At 42.2% G+C, this 21,730-nt stretch overlaps 1 protein-coding gene across 7 annotated transcripts in view; it reads right to left on the bottom strand.

The window, feature by feature from the left end:
- Positions 1–21,730, bottom strand: part of RPAP2 (RNA polymerase II associated protein 2) — a 72,167-nt gene that overhangs the window by 11,904 nt on the left and 38,533 nt on the right. For 3 of the 7 annotated variants that reach the window (XR_010382163.1, XM_010975684.3, XR_004138685.2), the window contains one exon: positions 16,769–16,837. The exons of 2 other annotated variants lie outside the window; for them this stretch is intronic. Coding sequence is in view for 2 of the 5 variants with exons in the window: in XM_010975684.3 (XP_010973986.1) it covers positions 16,769–16,837 (69 nt within the window). In the remaining 3 variants the exon portion in view is untranslated. Of the gene's footprint in view, positions 1–8,975; positions 10,802–16,768; positions 16,838–21,730 lie in introns of those variants that run through there. 2 more of the 7 variants (XM_064488713.1, XR_010382164.1) reach the window with 2 other exon arrangements.

The raw sequence follows: 21,730 nt of genomic DNA, 5'->3' as shown, positions 1-21,730 counted from the left end.
CAGGAGAGAGATTTTTTTTTTTTTTAATTAAAAGTAGTCTTTTTATAAGTCCTTGGATATAAGGATTTAGAGCTGTGCAAACTCTTACTAAGTCTCAGAAGTAAGTCACCTTTGATTTTCTGAGTCATAGTTTGTTTCCCCATCAGCAGAGAAAGCAGTAAGAAGAGTTAAAGGTGAGCTTTACTGAATGATGGAGGCGACAGCTGACGGGACTCTCGGTTACCCACCGCCTGCAGTGCGATACAAGGCAGCCGTCCAAGTAAAGGCCTGGACTTTAAATACCTTCCCTGCTGGGTCCCTACGGCTTTGCTCGCTGCCCTCATCCACTAGGGAGTGTGCAGCGCAGCCCTGGGACGCTGCAGGTCACGGTGTGGCCTGATCTGCCCTTTCCTGAATGACCCGCTGACAGGCGTGAAGATCACACCAGGCACCTGCCTTCAGTGATACGGCACAGACATCCCTCAACTTGACCCTCCGCACTAGGAGGAATAACTCTTAGAGAGTTTCCTGAGTGTTCAGTAGTGATTTCCAAACTTGCAGAATCAAACCGGTAGGCTGCTGTGGAATGACGCTGAACTGCCCTCCTCATGTTCAACGTGCTCTTACGTGAAGAAAATGCTGCGAGAGTATCTGTGTGAATAAATGCCACCAGAAAGCATGCTTCATTATGGTTTGGGGTTGGTGGAAGGGACAGGAAGTGAAAAGCCACACTTCTCTGTACCTATCAGATTTGAGAAATCGCTGGGTTCACACAGAGTTCTGCTGTAGGAGGGAACCCTGTGCTGCTGATCGCCACGCATAAAGGTGATGAACACGCAGGCTGCGGAAAGGCAGTGCTGGGCTTAAGGAACATTTTAGCACTAACTGTCTCATCCTGCAGAAGTCAGGGCTGGGAAGGAGAAGGTGAGAGGAGTGTTTCTGTCAAAAAGAAGTATTCGCAGTGTTCACGTGCGCAGGCACCGTGCTTGTTACTTTACCAATGAAAACAGAGCAGATGCTGCAGTACCTGACACCTTGGGGGCTTAGAATTGAACAGAAACACAAGTCTTCTGGGACAGACGAGGCCCCGGGAAATGAAGACTCTGAAGGATGAGGTTTAACGGCGTGATTCTGTCTGAAGAGGCAGGACCACTTAATTTTCTCTAGGGTGATTTAGTCTTGACCTATCCAGCTGGCTTCCTTTCGACACCTGATGCCTCTGAGCCTCTGGACAGGGGAAGGGGCTTACCCAGGGCACACGGTTAAGACCAGTGCTGTCAAAGAGCCACCTTGCGCATCAAGGCGCACTGCCCCTCCCTGCACTGCAGTGACAACTGGCACATTACCCGTATTTTCCCTTCTTCAAAAAAGTGAGCTGGGATTTTCCCTCCTCCTCTACATGAACAAGTGCTAAATGATAAAGGACTACACCAGAATACCTCTGCCTGCACGAACAGACGCTCAAAACTGAAACAAAGGAGAGCTGTGACCAGTAAGTAACCCAGTGGTCAAAATGTCAGCTATTTTCAGAAATTTGAGGGCTCACACAAACCCAAGGCATTTTGCAAAATGCCTCTTTCAGATATTAAAAAAAATTTCTAATATAAACTTTCAAATGGGACTTCATCTATTTAGGGTTTATCTTTCACATAACTCTTTTCCACCTGTGTGCTTCTCAGTGGGGAGAAGGCAGAAGACTCAGCTCTGCCAGTGGTTCTCTAAAAGCATTTGTCTCATCTGGGGCCCCTGGCTTCCTCCCCCAAGTAACACAATAACCCCGGGGACGTGGAAAGAACCAAAGCCCCCCTGTAGGAAAGCTCTTCCTTTTCCATAAAATGACCTGGACCGAACTGTGTGCAGAGGCAGTTACTTCACAGCGCTTCCCGAGGCCACTCCTGAGGGTGTTTTGTACTAAAGAGTAAACGTGGCTTTAACTCTGACAAGGACAGAAATGCCAAGAGGTCAGAGCTGAGTTTAAAGTTCAGATACTTTAAATTGGGTGGTGGGTGGCTTTCTAAGGGTTTCCCTGGAAGAATGCCAGTTCTTTTCCCCAGTTAGTCCCTTTGTGGCAGGATCTCAACCACTGAGTCAAACATAAGAAGCTACAGTGATTTCCAAGCTTATAAAAAGAAATTTTCCTTTATGAAACCAATTTGTTGGTCTTCAACCTTTCTGCTAAGTTGCAGCAAGTGTTAACTCCAATGTGAGGCTCAAGTGACTTTCTTAAGGTCACGTAGTTGGTAAGAGATGAGCAAGTAACCCCAGAAGTACTCCCACGGGTCTACACTTCTAACCACCATACCACACAAGCTCACATGTCTGATTCATTTTAAGAACTGAGTAGACTTTATGATTTCAAAGACCCACTTGTATATGCTCTTCAAATAATTTTTGAAATCTGTCATTACAAGATAAAACATGCCAATGAAAACTGACAATTCTATTGTTTCTAATTCATCCTTTCTGTGACAGCCAAGCGGCATTTTCCAACATCATAAACTAATGGAGACTTTAGAAGAGAGCTAAGCGGTACCTCTATGCAAGCTATTTCTGGCAGACATCACTGAATCAACTGACTTAGCGTGTTTTCATCTAGCACAGTAATAACTGCGTTAGAATTGAGGGTGGCGGTTGTCAGTTCTGTCTGCACAAACTACAATCACTTGGGGAACTTAAAAATACCTTTGTCCAGACCCCACCCCAGAACAAGCAATCAAAATCTTTGAATCAGGTATTAGTAATTTTTAAAAGCTCCCTATTTGATTCTAATGTATAACCGGTGTTTAGAACCACTGTTAAATTTTTGAATTGAAATAATTTGTACAGTTCTGATCATTTGCTGTACTTGCTAACTCCACTGCTGGAAGAAAGTGAATATCAAAGGAAATGAGGTCTTTACACAAATAACTATGTAACAAAGCAGAAGACAGCACAGTCCAAAAGAAAGGTCTCATCTATAGGGATCTGGAGAAGAAAGCTGTTATTTGTACCTCTGGGGGTTAAGAGAGACTTCTAAGGAGGTAGAGACATTTGAAGTGGGTCTTGAAGGCTAGGACAAACATGGGGAAGTGAGGAAAGGCATTTTAAGGGCAGTTCACAAAGATACAAGCTAACAGAGATGCTTGTATGGGGAAACAGTCAGTGGATACAATGTAAGGACACAAAAGAGAAATAAGTTGGGTAGGCAGGCTGTGGCCACTTTAGGAGGGCCCTGAATTTCAAGCAAAATGACATGATGGGAGGGAGGGAATCACTAGGTTTCTGACCAAAAGCCTGCCCTGACCAGAAGCAAGTTTTAGTGAGAGCACTCTTGCCACGGGAGGAGGGCACACGGCAAGGGGGCCGTGCAGGAAGGCTGTAACTGCAGCGGTCCTGGAAAGCGACGGGAGCCCGACGCGGGCTGGCGGCAGTGGGAAGGGAGAAAACTGCCAGTAAGAGACGTCAGAAAGGCAGGACTGAGCGGCTGAGTAGACACGGGGCGAGAGAAGCACTAAAGCCAAGTCTGACTCCAAGTCCGGGCAGTTAGGAAGATGGAAGTCCCACCAGGAGAAATGAAAGGGAAGACGAGCTCAGTCTCCCATCTGAGAGCATGAGCTGCCTGAGGGGTGTCCAAATGGAGAGCCCCCTTCACCCCTCAAAAAAGCTTTGGTCTGCAGCCTAGGAGAGAAGTCCGAGTTGATGATGGGACTTTTGGGAGGAGAGACAACCAGTTTTCTCCCAAGATGACTCCATTCCCCTTTACCAGTTACACCGGCTCTGGTCCTGCACTAATCTCTCCTCAGCACTCTTCCGAACCACCTGCATCCTGGTCTTAGCTTCCTAGTCATCAAAACTGCAACCTGCGACCAGCACTGCAAGGTGCTCCCTGCACACCTACAGCAGGATGGCTGGAAGCTGCTGGGGGGCAGGAGAGTGGGAGGAAGACGGGAACTTCGCAGGCCCACCCACAACAAATCTGTCACCTCTGGCCTCAGCTGGGTGCTCAGTGCTACTTGTCAGTTTCCTCTGGTGCTTGGTTAGGTCCTTTTCTGGATACTCTCAGTGGCTACTCTGTTACCACCCCTCAGCCATCGTCTCTTCACTCTTAAACACAACATCACATCCTGCTTCACCAGAAAATGAAGTTGTCAGGCATGAATGAAAAATCTCCCTTCTGCTTACAAACTTTTCTGTAGCTACATTATTCCTTACTTCTTTTCTTCCTGCCCCGGAAGACGCAGCACCTCTCTCCTGTCCAAGCACCTCCTGCCTGTGACCACGATCCTGGTTCCTGTGCCCTGTCTGGGACCCTATTCCACCATTTATAACCCCAACCCTGCCCTCAGCTTCGGAATATTTTTATTAGCTCCTTCCCCACACCCTGCAAACATGCTTATGTCTCTTTTATCCAAAACAAATTGTTATTGTTCAGTCTCTCCCTCACCCTTATCAACAATTCTCAGAAGAGAAACCTACATTTGCTGACTCCTCTTCCTCATGTTAAACTGGGATACTGGAGTTTGTCCAATCTTTCAAATTACATAAAGTTCTTTTTTCTGAATGTGCACTTTTTTCCCCTTGGGGGAAAGAATATGTATCTTTACTCCCACTTTCAATGTATCTCTCAGTCTACAATGTGAACTGCAGAGATCGTGGCATTTAGGTTTATGCAGTTTCGGGAATTCTGCAGCATGTGAAAGCGGTGTTAAGTCTTAGTGCTTCAGGTGAGCAACAGTTTTCTCTGCACTGAAACCACAGGAACACTAGTTATAACCTGGCGGCTGCTTTATTCTTATAAAAAATTCTTGCAGTGTGGCTGATATGTCACTCATTGTAATTAAAAAACCTCCATGTGGTGAACAACATCATAATGTGGGGCCTGAAAATCAGTGTGGGAAAGAAAATCAGTAAATAAAAGAAACGGAAACAGTGTAGACAATTCAGTTACTAAAACACGATTTCACCTCCACAGACACTGCAAGTGTTCAAGTAAGTTGTAGCAGCTTCCCAAGTACTTTTGCTCCACTGGAATTCTTAGTATTAAACTCATGTATATGTCTTGTCTTGTCTTTTCAGGCAGAGTATACCTGAGCTGTGCTAAAATGATAAAGAGCTAACTCTCAAACTGCTCATTCAAAACAGACAGTGGGATAGACCAACGGCACGGGTGGGAACTGCACGACAGCAAGCCCTGTCTCCTCCCCAGCCTTTATAATCTGCTCTAAAGGTTAGCAACAATGTTTGGACAAGGCGTAAGATGGGAGCGTTTGAATTTTGCCGCCAAGAACCATACGACTTTACTGTTAACTAGAACTATCACAATGAGAAGAGTCAGAGGCAGGAAGAATATTAAAAAGGTGTTAAGTCTCTGAAATACACAATCTAAACGGAAGTGTTGAAAGACAACAGAGAAAAACACACTACATGATTAGGTTCTTGAATTTAACAAGCACTCAATACGTCTGGGAATAATAATTTCTTCTCCTTATAACTTTCATGCAAGTTTGTAAGACTCGTTAATAAAATACATTCAGTAAGACTAGTTGCAGGGAGCCTGCCTCTAGAGTGAGGTTTTCCATTAAGACCCATTAATATTTGATAAATGCTTCCAATCAACAAACAAATGCCAACATGTGAAACTTTTAAAGAAGCTCCAGAATTGTCCGTGAGGCATCAGATAAACAAAGATTCAGTACCATACCTGCATACTTGATGACCAACTATCCTATAACCAGTGTTTGCCTATCAGAGCACAGAAGATGAGAGTAAGTCTGTGGAAGGTCAGAGAAAAGCAGTATTTGAAATAAAGTTTTTAAGTCAAAGACACATTTAAAAAATTAAACTGTTTACTAACTTTGTAATTATATGAGTTAAAATGATAACATCCCATTTACATCTGGCTTTGTTTTTCATTTCTTTTATAAAACATTTTATAAGTATCTCTTTGCAAAAAAGCAATGCTAGATTTGGTTAAGAGCAGCAATTCTCTCGAGGCTAGTCACATCCTTATCAGACTATATCCACCCTGGAAAATACGCATCATTACCAAGACACAGGTCCTTTTTACTCATGAGAGTAAGCAACTTTTCTTTTTACCTTGTGCAATTCTACCAGTGCTACCAATTCTATTTCTGAAGTTCATAACACCAACAATAATATATCCAAGTTTTTCCTGTCCACTTATTCATTTGATTTATTCTACAAACACTCACTCAGTGCTTACTAAGTGCTACATTAAGTGCTCGGCACCAGGGAGACAAAAGTCATCTGGACAATGTCCTTGGCTGAATGGAGATTATGTTTTGATAAGAAAACAGTTTCAAACCTGCCTTATTTACTGCAGACATCTTTCCCAGTTTAGTACTGTTTGCACATTGTCCAAACACAATTTTTGGATGAATGGAAAGTCTCTTATTCTCATGTAGAAACTGTGTGTGTGTGTGTGTGTGTGTGTGTGTGTGTGTGTGTGTGTGTGTGTGTGTGTATTTTTTGAGTGAAGTACATATATATGTCTCTCAGACTGATTTGTGGATCATAAAAGATGAGAAGGCAGGAAAGATAAAAATCATAAATCATCCAAGACATGGAAACAGCCTAAATGTCCATCAATGGATTACTGCATAAAGAAGATGTGGTATATTTATACAATGGAATACTATTCAGCCATAAAAACCGACAACATAACAACATTTGCAGCAACATGGATGCTCCTGGAGAACGTCATTCTAAGTGAAGTAAGCCAGAAAGAGAAAGAAAAATACCATATGAGATAGCTCATATGTGGAATCTAAAAAACAAAAGCAAAAACTAACAAACCAACAAAAACAAAGCATAAATACAGGACAGAAATAGACTCAGACAGAGAATACAGACTTGTGGTTGCCAGGGGGGTGGAGGGAAGGGGGGAAGGGACAGACTGGGGTTTCAAAATGTAGAACAGATAAACAAAATTACACTGTATAGCACAGGGAAATATATACAATATCTTACGGTAGCTCACAGTGAAAAAAAATGTGACAATGAATATATGTATGTTCATGTGTAACTGAAAAATTGTGCTCTACACTGGAATTTGACACAACATTGTAAAACGACTATAACTCAATAAAAAAGGTTAAAAAAAAACCCATAAATCATGGGAAAAAAAGTCAGTCACCAGAATTAAGCAGAGCAGCTGTGTAGGCCAAGCTCAGAGGCGCAGCCCCGAATGACTCGTCCTAAGGCAGGTCCCTGGCCAGTGGGAGGTGGGCAAGAGCCAACCACAGCGAGTAATGAAATGTTAATGCTAACACAGGTGTTTGGAAGGAGAAATGTACAAAGTTTGGTTCACTTACTTTTGAAATTAAATACAGGAGGCAAAATATTACCAAATAACACTGACACTCAAGGCAAGGAGAGAGAAACGTGGAGGAAACAGTAGGAAAAGGAGGTGGGTGACGGGTCAGGGAAGAAATAAAGTAACGGGCATGTATGTCTTTGACTGCATCCCCAGCTTCTTCGAGGGCTGCATCCCGTCAGTCACACTGTCTTTTCAGCACTGCCAGGCCCGCCCATCTGACATCTCTTCCCTCTCTGCTGCCACCACGCTCAAGCCTCCACTGTCCTGGGAAGTCTCCTGAGGATGCGTCACGTCATACGGATTATAATCCCTCTTACGCCGACCACTTGAAGAGCGGGCAACATCCGCTGTGTCCAGTATCTTCACAACTGTCTACCAGAGCAGCCCTTGCCATCTGGTCTCCACTCCTATCATTCTAAGGAAACTGCTTCCTTGATGGTCACCCACAGCCAACCTGGCCCAAACACAGCCTTTGTTCAGTCCCTGTCCTTGTTCTGCAGAGGATAACTACCTGGTTCAAAAGCAGCGATCACCTCTTCCTCGATGGTGCTCTGGGTGCACACACACCTTTCTGAGGTACACTGGTCAGTGGGAAGGGCACACATTCTGAAATCAAAATCCCAGCTGTGACCTCGGGCAGAGTTCTTGTCTTCCCAGAGCCGTGCCCTTCCCTGGGAAGTGGGGCACCCCCACTGCCCTCACTGAATTGTGAGGATCAAATGAAATAATGCATGTAGCTTGTGCTTCTTGCCTGCCCTTTAATATTCAACTTTTCATTGTGGTTACCTGTGTACTTATCAACCCCCCCCCCGCCCCCGCCCAACAGGAGGCTGTGAAGTCTCGGGGGGGGGGGGGGCAGGGCTTTGTTTAACCTCTATTCTCCACAAGGCCCAAAACACAGTCTTACCCACAGCAGCTCTCAAAGAACATTTGTTGGTAATTTCTTGAGTCAGATTTCAAATGTTTGAACACTTCTGCATTATCACGCAGATGCCAGCCTCTACACTGATTTGTAGTCGCGATGCCACAGTGCAGTGTGGGCCTCACCCTTTCCTGGTTATCGTGGAAGAGTCCAAAGATGCGCTTCAGAAGGAAAGTCAAGGCTACACACACGGTGTTACCAGGCCTTCAGCTAAAAGCCAGACGGCGCCACCTCAGGTAGGAAGCGGAGATCCCCACACGCAGGGCAAAGAAGTTACAGCCAAGAACGCCTGGGATCTTTTCGTCCATGAAAGAAAAAAGCCAACCACTCTTCTAGAATTACTTTAAAAATTTTCTTAAATGTGATATGAACAAGGAATCAGAAATTCTGACATAAAATAACAGCTTTCTAGATGTCCCTATTCACTGATGAGACTTATTCCCAGATGAAAGAATAAAGTGAAAGCGGGGGGAAAAAAGGTCCACGATTGTAGCGAGGACTCTAAGAAATGAGCTCTAAAACACATTTTACATTAAAAAACCCGACCCCACAGTCCCCTTTGCTCTGCACACCTTCGGCGCGGTGCTGAGGTTCCCGACCACTCACTGCCTCCTCCAGCATCCCGGCAGCTTCCCCGTCTCCGGCGTGGGGGGCAGCGCGGGCCGGCCAGGTCCGCGGGGCAGCGAGCCGCGGGGTCCGGACTCGCGCGCGCGCTGGGGCCCGGGGCCCTTCCACAGACGGGGCGGCCGGCCGTGCCGCCCCGGGCGCTCCGCCCTCAAGCGTGGCGACTGAGACACCCGACAAAGGCGTGGCACCGGGCGGTGCCCCCGCGGCGCCCCAGCGGCGCAACGAAGCTGCTTCCTGCGCTGATGCGTCGTCCGCACTGTCCCCTTCAGCAGTCTCCCACGCGCTGCCCTGGAACAGCTTCTTACAACATCTCATAGTTGAATTCACGCCGTCAAGTTGATTTAACCAGCATTTAGTCCAATCCCTCTTTTTGCCACCAAGACAAAAATGCACGAGGTTAAGAACCCTTTGCAAGGCTGCCCTGCTAGTGCAAAGGGAAAACCAGGATACAATCCAGAAGGAGACTGAGTTTAGGGCTTTAAGACGCCCCTGCGTGGCTAAAGGTGGCCTCTGCGGTCAGGGAACTGTGTTTACTAAGAATACTGTAATGCTTAATAATAATTATTTACATAAATTTAATCCTGGGCACAAATCTGAAGTCCCCAAGTTTGAATAACCAAGAGGCATGTGAGGCTATTACTACGAATGACTTTTAAAAGAAAAACAGACAAGAACATACCATGAAGAAGTATGTCATTATGGGCTTTCTATTCCAGAACTATTATCTAGAAACTGAGATAAAAACTTTGATTATAAAAGACCATGATAGCCAAATAAAATGAAATGTTTTTCTTATAACAGATGGTGTATGTCCTGGTAATGTTTGCGTTTAATGCTTTAGGATTACCTATTAATAAGGAAGCAGGGATGCTTTCCATCGATATTTCTAATTCAAAAGAAACAAGGTCTTTGTAACTCACTTTGTAGTGACATACGTAGGTTTGTTTAAAGGGCTGGGCTACAGTGACTTTAAACTTTATATCTAAATCCTGTTTGTGACAGATCTACAGAGCAGCTTTGGAGAGGAGTGTTAGAAAAACTCTTCTTCATGATTACTGCTATGCAACAATCCTCTCAGAACAGAGGCTCCGTCCTTCTCTTCAATGCTCTGAGACAGAAATGGAGCCAACCAGAGGTGTCCACACACAGCGATGGTCACACTCCTGCGGTGCAGGACCCTGAGGCTGGGGATGCCCTTGAACCTTCTGCTCCCAGGCTCCCCTGGCCTGTCCTCTCAGGGGGCTCAGGACATGAGGATGTCAAGAGCAGAGGAGGGGATGGACTCCTCAGGTGGAGGCTGTGACTGGTAAGGGCCAGGCGCCACCTGCTCCAGCTGTCACCACTGCAGCCGCCACTGCTCCTTGGGAAGGGGGAGCCGGAAGGCACATTTCTCACTGAGGGTTCTTGGTGACTTTAACTAGTATTTTGGCCCAAGGGTGGGGGCTCTTAGCTACTTATGGATTAAAAAACCAACATTACAAAATTGCCAAAAATATGATGAATTCTGAGGGAAAAAAATCACGAAGACAGTAGGCTTTGGTTAAAATTTAAACAAGTATTACTTTTTCTTTAGAAAATATCTGGGTTCCCACAAAGCCTTGCTGGCTGAGGGTAAAGCTACTTCAATTAAAAAGATTATATTTTTCTTATATAAACTTTAAGCAATAAATATAGGGGGCTTTGAAATCAATCCAATGATAGTTTAATCCTCAGTAAATAGGTAAATACTTAACTTCACAATGACAAGGGTATTGTGATAGTAAACATCATAAGATAAACACACCAAGATTTACACAAGCAAAAAAACCCCACAAATTTTATGGATACTGAAGAATCCAAAATAAATACCACTAGTTACGGTTCAGACATTTAATTTAAATGGCCTTATATTCAACACTATGAACTTTTTTTGTGAGGGGGGCTTATAGGTGTCCATTTGTGTATGTGTAGAATTCCTAGAATATAAGAAATTGATGTTACAAGTCCATGAAGATCTAAACTCAGTAAGAAGAAGCATATTTAAATTTTGGAAGCACTGCAACCTAAGCCTGTGTGACTGCTGGCTGTGAGGCGAGAGGAGATGACCTTTGAGGTTCAGTCTGCAGAGCCTTCACACAGTGCTAGTGGAAATTTAAACAGTGCAGCCACTGTAGAAAACAGCCTGGCAGTTCCTCAAAAGGTTAAACAAAGACTTACCATATGACTTAGTAACTCCACCCCGAGGTATATACTCAAGAAAACTGAAAACTTATGTTCACACAAAGATGTGTACACAAATGTTCATAAGAGCCAAAGAGTAGAAACAACCCAAATGCCCCTCAACTGATGAATGGATAAATAAAATGCGGTATATCCATACAATGGAATATTACTCAGCCACGAAAAGGAATGAAGTACTGTTACACGCCACAGTATGAATAATCCTCAAAAACATTATATTAAGTGAGAAAAGCCAGAAGTGAAAGATTCCATTCATACTAAATGTTCAGAATAGGCAAATCCAAAGAGACAGAAAGTAGATTAGTGATTGCCAGGGGATGGAGGAAGGCAAAATTGGGACTAAGCTAATAGATACGAGCCTCTTTTTGGGGTGGCAGAATTGTTCTGGAGTCAGATAGTGGTGATAGTTGCACAGAAGAGTGAATATCCTAAAAACTAGTGAATTGTCCACTTTAAAATGGTGAATTTTGTTATATGAATTATATCTCAACAAAAATTCAATTAAATATTAAAAATTCCACAATTATAAGGAAACATAAAAATTATTTCAGTGATCTTCTATCATGGTCTCAAACACTCATAACTGAATTGGGAACGTTAAGAGAAAGTCTTTGGAATACTTCTGAGAACCACTACATTTCTAAGGAACCATCTCTTCATTTTTCATGGTGTGCTCACAAATTTTTCTAAGGAAATTGGTGATGGGCGCGCTATAAAAGACAATCTGCTGAGGCAAAAAGCCTTCGTCACATCTTTCCATCCATGCCTAGTACCCTAGGGAAGTGACTCTCTCGAGTGTCTCCGTATGATGGTTACCTAAAGTGGCTGCCCACGTCCAGGGAAGGCTTTTGTTTAGTGAGCATGGTCAAGTTGAGCTTATTTAAATACCATTTCCTAGGACTTACATGCTACTCCCAGAACGACGGGAATACTCAAAGCTTTTAGGGGGAATAAACTATTGCATGGTCTTTGTCTAGGAAGTGGGCCACAGTTCACTGGAAACAGACAGTTCAGATAAATAAAATGAGAGCAGACATTTTTGGAGACGATCTTGAAAGCTTTCCATTAGAGAACACCAGAGGCACAGAACTAGGAGTAGCAGGCGTCCACGCCAGACCAGCACAAGGCACTCTCTACCCTCCAGGCTGTCTAAGGAGCACAGAGTGAGTGCTCACTTGTGTACCTCTTTGTTAGACAACCAAATCAGTCCCACGGAACACAGCACGCACCTCTCTCTCTGGCTCTCCACTAAGGGACCTGTGACTCCCATGCTATAATTAACCACAGATCACCATAATACATAAGTAGTGGCCTATTTACAAAAATTCCCCATTAAATTTGCGTGAAAACGTTAGACTCTAAATACAAGAAGTCACTGAGGAAACTGATCCCCGCCTGGCCTGGAGCCAGCATTCATGCCAGCTACACAGGAAGGAACTCAGGCCAGTCATTCTGCTTCTCCATAGCCTTCTATACGGCTTCTCTTTGGCTGCCAGCCCTGGTCTGGATCACTCCTCACATTTCTCAGCTTTAGGTCAACATCCGCACAGTCCCCTCCGTGTCACAGGCTCAAGTACAGTAACAGAGGTCAAAGGAGACTGGGAAGGCTGTGAGCAAAGGGAGGTGGGACAGGAGGAAGAGGACCGAGCTGGGCGTGGGGGGTGGTGCCCCATGGCTAGAAATCTTCTCAAAATACCAGTCAAAATCTTCTCAAGGAACCTACTCTGAAAATCATGACCATGATGCAAAGCGAGTCTTCAGTTTCTGTTTTCCTATACGAAGGGCAAATGAGAATTACGAGGAATGTAGAAACGAACACATGACAGACTACGAGGAGCCATCGTAAAGCACACTGTCACATAATTTACTGTGCTTTCTGACGCAGTGTATAAACACATCAGAATGTAAAAACACATTAACAAACCTCACACAACAGGGCATACAGGTGCTAAAACATTTACAGCAGACTGTATATATTTATACACATTTTTATGAAAAGCCATGCATCAAGACTGTGGAAAGAGCCTAATATCATATGAGAGCATTATTTATGTGAGAAAATCAGATTCAATTTTGTATTATTTCAACATTCAGCATGTAATTATAAAGTGTAATAAAGCCCAACAAAGACAGAACTACTACAGCCAAGAGTTTAAGCAACAACCAGCCACCAACCTACTTCACTGCGTTTCCAGTCGGTCATTTAAGGACAATGACACCGGGGTGATTACCACTGCAACAGATGTTTCCCACGTGCAAGGAGTTCCGGAGAACTTACCTTTGTTAATGATACTGTTACTAAGTAAAGGTGAGAGGCGTAAAGGGACATTAATTCCTTCACTGCTAAATCAACATATACTGCTTAAGCTCTGCTTTGAAGGCCTCTCGGTGTGCTCCTGGTAACTGTTAGTGTCTCAGCACACGGTACAAACACCACAGCTGCTGCGGTCATACTGGCCGTCCAGGTCCTGTGGAACTGTGAGTGAAGTGTGAATGGGCCATATTGTATTTTTATATATGGATGCACTGAGTGTACAAGATGAAGTGTGCTAACTTGGTTTGATCGATTTCCTTCTGAGATTACATGGGTATAAAATTCCCATCAGTACACACTGATAAATTACACACTGTGGTTCAAGTTTTTTAAATGTTAATATATCTGTGAAAGTACAAGGGAAGTTACCAAGAAAAGATTTGCCACAGAGATATTTTATTTACTTTTAGGAATACAGACCCAGCTTTCTTTCCTCTCGACTATCATGTTTTGTTCAAAATATTGGTTTTCCCCCCAACAAGAGTTAGACTTGAGCCATTTATTTTACTAATAAAATTACATATGTGTATATGTAACCTTTTCTAAGTAGTTCTCCTGAAGAATTTTGAAAACTGTTCATGCATTAAATGCTAATAATAACAAAGCTTTACAACATTCATATACAAAGAATAGCACCATTGTTACAATAACACTGAACGTATTATCTTACTATACTCATGTGCAGTTACTACAAGTGCCATTCAGAATTTTTTTCCTAGCTATAAAGACTTATAAGAAGTTCATTTTTTAACATGAATTGCAGAAATGTCTGCAAGCAATGACTAAAAAAATTCCACTAGAAATTTGAGAGCAGATGCAAAGGTTTTCCGAATCATAGGATAATTTCTTTTTAAAGGCAATCCCACGTATGCCTATGTTCAGTCTTAGTAACAATAAATTAAAAGGCTGAATGGTGGGGTTACTGCTCCACAAATGTGTGTGTGTGCTACCTTTATATGTCCATGTCTCTCTGTAAGTGTCTGAAGTCTCCACATCTTTCACTGCAAAGGCTCTTTATCCAATGCTAGTCCTCATGTCTGATTTTTCTTTCCCCAGTGATAAAATGTGTTCTCAAAAAGTAACTATGAACTGTAAGTGGGAGGAAGGAGGGATGCAAATATAAATTAAAGCACAATTATACTTCACAGAAGTCAGTGTAATGGATTAGCTTTAACATGACGGGTATGTATTTTAATTTTATCCCCACCTCATGTGGTAATATTCTAAAAGGATGATAAGAGGACAGGCTGAGAAGGAAAGGGGTTATCAGCCAAGCTGCAGATTCCCGGGAGGGCGGAAATATGAAAAGTTAAAGGGGATTTTCTGACAAATGAGAAAATAACAAATAAAATAATATGGTGACAGGAGACAGAAACCTTAGAAACTGATGACCAAAGAATCAGGAGATTCAGCCACGGAATATAAAGAGTGTGCAAGGAGGGTCTACGGTGAAAGAGAGAATTTAGAGAAAACAAGACTTGAAAGGCGAAAACTAAGAAGTACCAGCAGGCTTGGTGCCTACAGTGACCAAGGACTTTAAAAGAAGCCAAAAGGGCCCTAACTGGAAAGGCTGCTAGTTGTCAAGGGATCAAAAGGACCAAAGACTAGGGGAAAGATGGGCAGGTCCAAATGTAGGGGTTGGAGAACAATGGAAGAGAAGGGTTAAGGTGAATGACAGAAGGATACAACGTTTACTGCTACAATCTTAAGACTGACTGCACAATGCGAAACATGCAATACACCCAAGATGTGTGCGGTTTGCTTCTTGAATTCAATTAAGTTATATTTTTATGGGTCACTGACCCTTGAAATGTTTACACTACATCTGAAATTAGGGAAGTCAAATACTGCATAAAGGAGCAGCAAAGCTTCCAGCATTTTGGGCCGCATGAATGCCTCTAGTAAAATCAAGAATGAGAGGTTTACTTTTGTATAGAATAATCACATGAAATTTTAATGGTAGCATTTTTTATTTCACTTTCCATACTTTTTTCTGTCCCTGGCTACACATTTTGGAGAAGATGATACAAAAAGAAGTTGGACTTCACATGTCTACAGCAGCAGATGCTCAGTGAGATAATACTTCCAGCTACCGGTTTAGAAAGCAAGACTCTGAGATCACTGCAGGCCTGCGCCTCCGACTTGTCAACCAGAGAAGTTACTTCCCCTTTAGTATAATAAATTGCAGAAGTATAGCTCAACAGTTATCTGTGAGGGTTTATTAGCAGGCATAGTATATGGTGGGTGAGCAGAGATAATGATTTTTTTTGCCAGTGACCAAAATGTTTACAAATTTCATAAAATGGAAAGAACTTTCTAAAAAATTAATAAGATCTGTTTCACAAATTACCAATTCAACTGGAACACTGAATAGTAGAAATGACAAAAGATTTGTTCTTATGGTTGATAAAAAATTTATATCAGGGCATTCAAGTAAAGTTATTTTCTATGTTCTGATTTAATGAATCATGTGAGCTGTGTCTAGCTGGGTGACACGGACGCTGGCTCACTGAAGCCTGCGCTAATGGCTCCCAGCACAGCCGTCCCTGGGACAGTGAAGCCAGAATAACATGTCAGACTGAAGTAGTATCAAAGAGAGAAAAGCAGGGCTGGAGATGCTATGAGGCTGGCTCGCAACATTCTTGACCTGTGAGTGTCCAGTAAGTACTCGATGTCCTGTGGGCTTGAATGACCTAACAAGCACCAAGCGGCAACAGTAATGCAGTAATGAATGGTCTTCAAAAGGAGACTTTTGCAATTCAAGCTGAAAAACACTACACTTACAGATGGTTTTAACCCTACTGAAAGACAGCCTTAGAAGCCACTAGTGATTTCTTAAAAGGTGAATGAGTATTAAATGTTTTATACATGCTTGTATAGAATCTACTTTAGTTCCTTTAAATCTGTTTGGTTTTAAAAATGTACATTAATTTGGAAAACAAAACTTTTCTGGTACTAGTAATGATAAAAAATGGTGATGAAAAATGAAATAGCATTAGATATATTGGTAAAAAATACAGATGTAAAATAATGAGGCCTTTTGATGTTAATAAAATGCATTGTTAGAAATGAAATTAAGGGACTGGCCTGTATGTCTCCCATATGGGGACGTTCTTCTCCGTCAAGAGATTACAAATAATATTTGAGGAGAAAAAGGCCCTCAGAAGACAAGATAGCAAAAAATATGAAGAGAATGATTATAGCTTTTCAAGATCTGGCGCATCGCTTTACACAGAAGCTATCTTGTTGCACAGGAAAGGAAAATAGGCACAAGACAGAGGCACAACATTTTCCAAGGAAATTTAGAAAATTAATGAATCACTCTTTTTTCCTAATCAAAATTCTTCATCTTCAGTATTCAGAGTTAAAAGTCTGAAAGAGTACTTACAATGACAGCAACACCAAAGCAATTAAGGTCCACTCTGCAGGTTTGTGTATAATATTTCTATTTGTTAATCTGAAAGACAGGAGGATAAAATTTACCAAAAGATTGTCACACTTAAATACACAAACCTTCTATGCTTAGATAAAATCAGATTTATAATATGTGTCAAAGAGCACTGTTTTTTATTCTTGCTATATTTGATAGACGAGAGTCAACAGTACAATAATGTGGCTTGATATTCAGTATCTAATAATGACCATCTCAAAGGAAGTGCTCCAGCCTCACTGTGACGCATTTGTAACAGGACTACTTCAGACAAGGTGGGGACACAGGAACACATGGGAAACTAAGTCCCATGGCTTATTAAGATACACAGACACACGCGCCCCCTGTAGTCACCTCCTCTACGTTTCCCCTGATCAAACGTTCACTAAGGGTAGCAAGGTACGCAATTTCTGATTCTACCTTCAGTTCACCTTTTGCGCCTTTCTGCCTTGTGTCAGGCTGGCCACAGGCAATTAAGGGCTGTCTCAATCCGTAACTTACAGAAATGAGAGTTGAACTAATAAACTGTAAGACTAGGTCTTTATTCAAGAAAACTAGTTTTAAAAAATCAGAAGTAAATTCTATCACTTAGCAGTTGATGACAACAAAACACACTGCAGTCATTTTATTTCCCAGAAAGCACTTAGAAAGATTACTCTAAATAAAAAATAATATAATCAATTGAAAAAACCCAGCCAACAACATCTGATAAAGGACTGTTATCCAAAATACCAAAGACATTTTGAAACTTAACAACAGGAAAACAAACTGCCCAATTAAAAATTGCTCAAGACCTTAACAGACACTTCCCTAAGGAAGATTCACAGATGGCAAACAAGCATATGAAAAGATCCCCAACATCACATGTCGTCAGAGAAATGTAAATTAAAACAACAAAGAGATACATCACAGTATTAGAATGGCCAAGATCTTGAATATCAACAAAACCAAATGTTAGCAAGGGCTTGAAGAGGAACTTTCATTCATTGCTGGTGGAGGAAAAAAATGGTGCAGCAACTTTGGAAAACAGTTACAAAACTAAACATACTTCTACCAGATGATCTAGCAATCACACTCCTTGATATTTACCCAACGGAGTCGAAAACTTATGTCCACACAAAACTCTGCACATGGTGTTTATACAAGCAGCTCTATTTATATAACTGTCCAGACTGGGAAGCAACCAAGACGACCTTCGGTAGGTAAATGGTTAAATAAACTGTGGTGCAGCCAGACAATGGAATAGTACTCAGTCCTAAAAAGAGATGAGCTATCAAGCCATAAAAAGACATGGAGTATTTTAGATGCAAATTATTTAAGTGAAAGAAGACAGTCTAAAAAGGCTACAGACTGTACGACTCCAAGTATATGACATTCCAGAAAAGGTGAAGCCATGGAGGCAGTAAACAGACCCCCAGTGGCTGCCAGGAGCTGGGGGGCAGGCGAGGAGAGAAGAACAGGTGGAATGCAGGGATTTTTAGGGCAATGAAAACACTCTATGATCCTGTGATGATGGATAGGTATCATTATATATTTGTCTAAACCCACAGAATGCACGACACTGAGAGTGGACTCTAAGGTAAACTACGGCCTCTGGGTGACAATGGTGCTGTTAATACAGGTGCATCAATCGTAGCACACGTATGTGGTGGGGGTGGTTTCAACAGGGGAGGCCACACACGTGTGGAGGCAGAGCGCACACAGGAAGTCTATGTACCTTTCTCTCAATTTTGCTATGAACCTAAAACTGCTCTTAAAAAAATAAAGTCTTAAAAATAAAAATGGCCAATACATAAATTAGCGAAGGATATGAGCAGGTAATATACAGAAAAGAAAAGCTGAATGGCCAGCAAACATTTGAAGAGAAGCTCAATCTCACTCATAGGCTGGGAAATTAATATAAAAAATAATAATCTACTCCATTACACTGGCAAAATAAAAGACTGACAATACCAGGGCTGACGAGAGCATGAAGAAATACTACTTTTAGCACGTTGTTGACGGGAGCAGTCAGACAACTCAGCAATGTGTAATAAAGCTGAAAATGAGTAAGAATAACTTCAAAATATAGACCTTAAATTCTTTCACTTATGCACAAGTGAATTATATGAAGATATTTGACATGACACTGCTTGTAATAGAATAATATAATAAATTGTGGCATTTTTATAGAATACTAATTAGCTGTTAGGATGAATGAACTAAACTTACATATTTTGCTCATTATAACTTGAATGAAAATCAGCAAGTGTAATATGACATTTTTATATACATATTTATGGACACAAATGTAAGTACTAAAAGTACAAAACAAAGACTAGAAAGATGCACATGAATTTCACAGTGCTGGTTGCTTCTGGGGATGAAAGGAGAACGGACTGGGAAAGGGGACAAGGAGGACTTTAAGTCTGTGGTCTTTTGTGCTGGTGATTCCATCTGCCTGAAACTATCTTCCCCAGAGAAGTTCCCTTCTGTCTCCTTTGCAGCAGGGTCCACAGGGAACCACACTGTTGAGAAGTGCAGCTCCCTCCACCTCCCAGCCGCACACTCCTGAGTCCCTGACCCTCTGCGTATCCCCCTCTATCCCTGTACCACTCATCACCTTCTAACATGCACTCCCTGTGCACTGACCGTTTACTATCTGTTTTGCCTTGGCTGAGGGCAGGGACATACTCATTCCAAGTGCCCAGAACAAGTGCCTGACAGTCAAAGGAGATTCAATTAATTTTTCTTAATGAATGAAATAACCTAAAACATTTTATTTCTTTTATTTAAAAATGTTCAAATCAAATATTTTAAAATATTAAAATCCATTAATTCTGAGTGGAGAATGTGTGTCTGTTTGTTATATTACTTTGAATTTTTTCCATAGTTAAAATTTTCTACAGAATTATTAAAAGTCTAGATGATGTAAGAAGGAGTATAGGATAGTGGTTAAAGATGCTGCCAGATGTGGGGTCAATATTCAGATCTGCCACTTAGCAGTGTTTTACCGTGGACACATTCAATGGCTGTAAAATTCTTTTTTTTAAATTTAGTAAAACAGGACAATAGTACCACCTTACCTCACAGAGTTCTTGTGAGGATTAAATGTAACCTTAACTCTTTTCATATCACAGTCACCAAATTCTGATGGTTCTATCTTCAAAATTAAATCTTACTATCTCCGCCTTCACCTCGGTCCACGTCACTTCTTGCCTAGATTAACGAAACAGCATCCTAAATGGTCTTCCTGCCTCTGAGCATCTTTTGTAATTCTCCAATCAGCAGCCATAGTGATGCCGTTAAAAATATACGTCAGATCACATTCCTCTATTCAGAATCCACAAACTGCTGTCCCACTCAGAGTACAAGCGACAGAACGACCACGGCGCCACGGCCCGTGGGACCGCACCACACCCACGCCCGGCCCTTTCCTTCTCTGGCCGCGTCTCTGCACCTCTGCCTCCGCTCACTTCTCCAGCCTCATCTGCATCCTTCATGCTCTGTGAATACCTCAGGCCTGCTTCTGCTTCAGGGCACTGGTACCTGCGATTCCCCGGCTGATACATTTTCACTGATAGCAACGTGGCTTGCTCCCGTACCAACTTTCAGATGTTTAGACAAATGGCATCTTCTCAATGAGGACTTCCCTGACCAGCCTATTTAAAATCACCACTTCCTCCTCCCTCCTCAGGACCATCCCCTCCTCCCTGCTTCTGGCGGGTAAAGGAGAGGAATGAACTGGGAAAGGGAAAAGGGCATGTCACCATGTAACAGTAATAACACACATACTGCCTTTAACATTTTACACATCCTCTCTGTTAGAACAGTTCTAGGAGACAAGGAACTTTTATCACTTCGTTCACTACTTCATCTGTAGCAACTAAAACAGGATCTAGCACATAACCAGAATAGGTCAAAGAAGGATAAGCATGTAAGGAAAAAAAGGGCAAAAACAGTTACACAGAACTTCCTTTTCTACTGTACTCAAATCTCCCAAAGCTACGACAAATTTAAGATTTCATGAACTTGTTCACTTATTTAGAAAAAGCCCACTGAGCGCCTGCTCTGCACCACTGTCCCAGGCACTGGGGAGGACACGGTCTTTGCTTTCATTTCAAAGGGGCAGAGCAGCAGATTATTACCTGCCGTCACATCTTCCCTTTCGCTGAGCCAAAATAATTTCAAGCACAGATGCTAAATGAACATGCTTACCACTGTCTCAGTGATTATTCAAAAATGAAAACAGTAATATTCCACAGAAAACATTTAAAAAGAACAGTTTCAAAATATAATTTGAAATTCAGTATCAATTTGGAAAAAATACCATGATTCATCACTGATGAAATTTAAAAAGGGCTTTTGTGTCAAAATAAAACTTTAATTCAAATCAGATTTAGAATAATATCTTGCTTCAACACTGATGACAGTGCACCAAGAAACTGCTGATGGAGCCACTGTGACAATAAATCAATGTAACATTCCAGATAAACGACTGTGATGCAATTCAGCAGAAAGGACAGCTCTATTCACCAGGGAGAGGTTCTTCAAAGAGCTCAGAAAGCTGCTTTATGTTTAGTTCTAACAGGCTCTCGGCTCTGGCTGCACGTTTGAATCACCTGGGGGGCTTTTGAAAAATACTAATGTCTGGGCCCAACGCTAACCAAATGAAACTCCATCTCCAGGGGTGGAGCCAGGCATTCGTGGTTGTTAAAAGGTCCCCAGGTGATTCTGAGGCACAACTGGCTTGAGAATCACTGTTCTACAAGCTCTTGTTATTGATTATCATTTCACAGAGAAAGATACGGTTATTTATGTCAGCTCTTTCCCACTGCCAGTATTGGCTGGAAATACCTCTGCACACTAGTCGCTGTCATCAATATGGCATTTCTCAGAGACTTCACCTAGAAGCCCTAGCCTGCAGTCACGAACCTGTGA

This window comes from Camelus dromedarius, chromosome 9 (assembly GCF_036321535.1).
Source record: "Camelus dromedarius isolate mCamDro1 chromosome 9, mCamDro1.pat, whole genome shotgun sequence".
Lineage (NCBI taxonomy): Eukaryota > Metazoa > Chordata > Mammalia > Artiodactyla > Camelidae > Camelus > Camelus dromedarius.
Note: the sequence above shows the minus strand (reverse complement) of the source record. Positions and strands in the feature narration are given on the sequence as shown.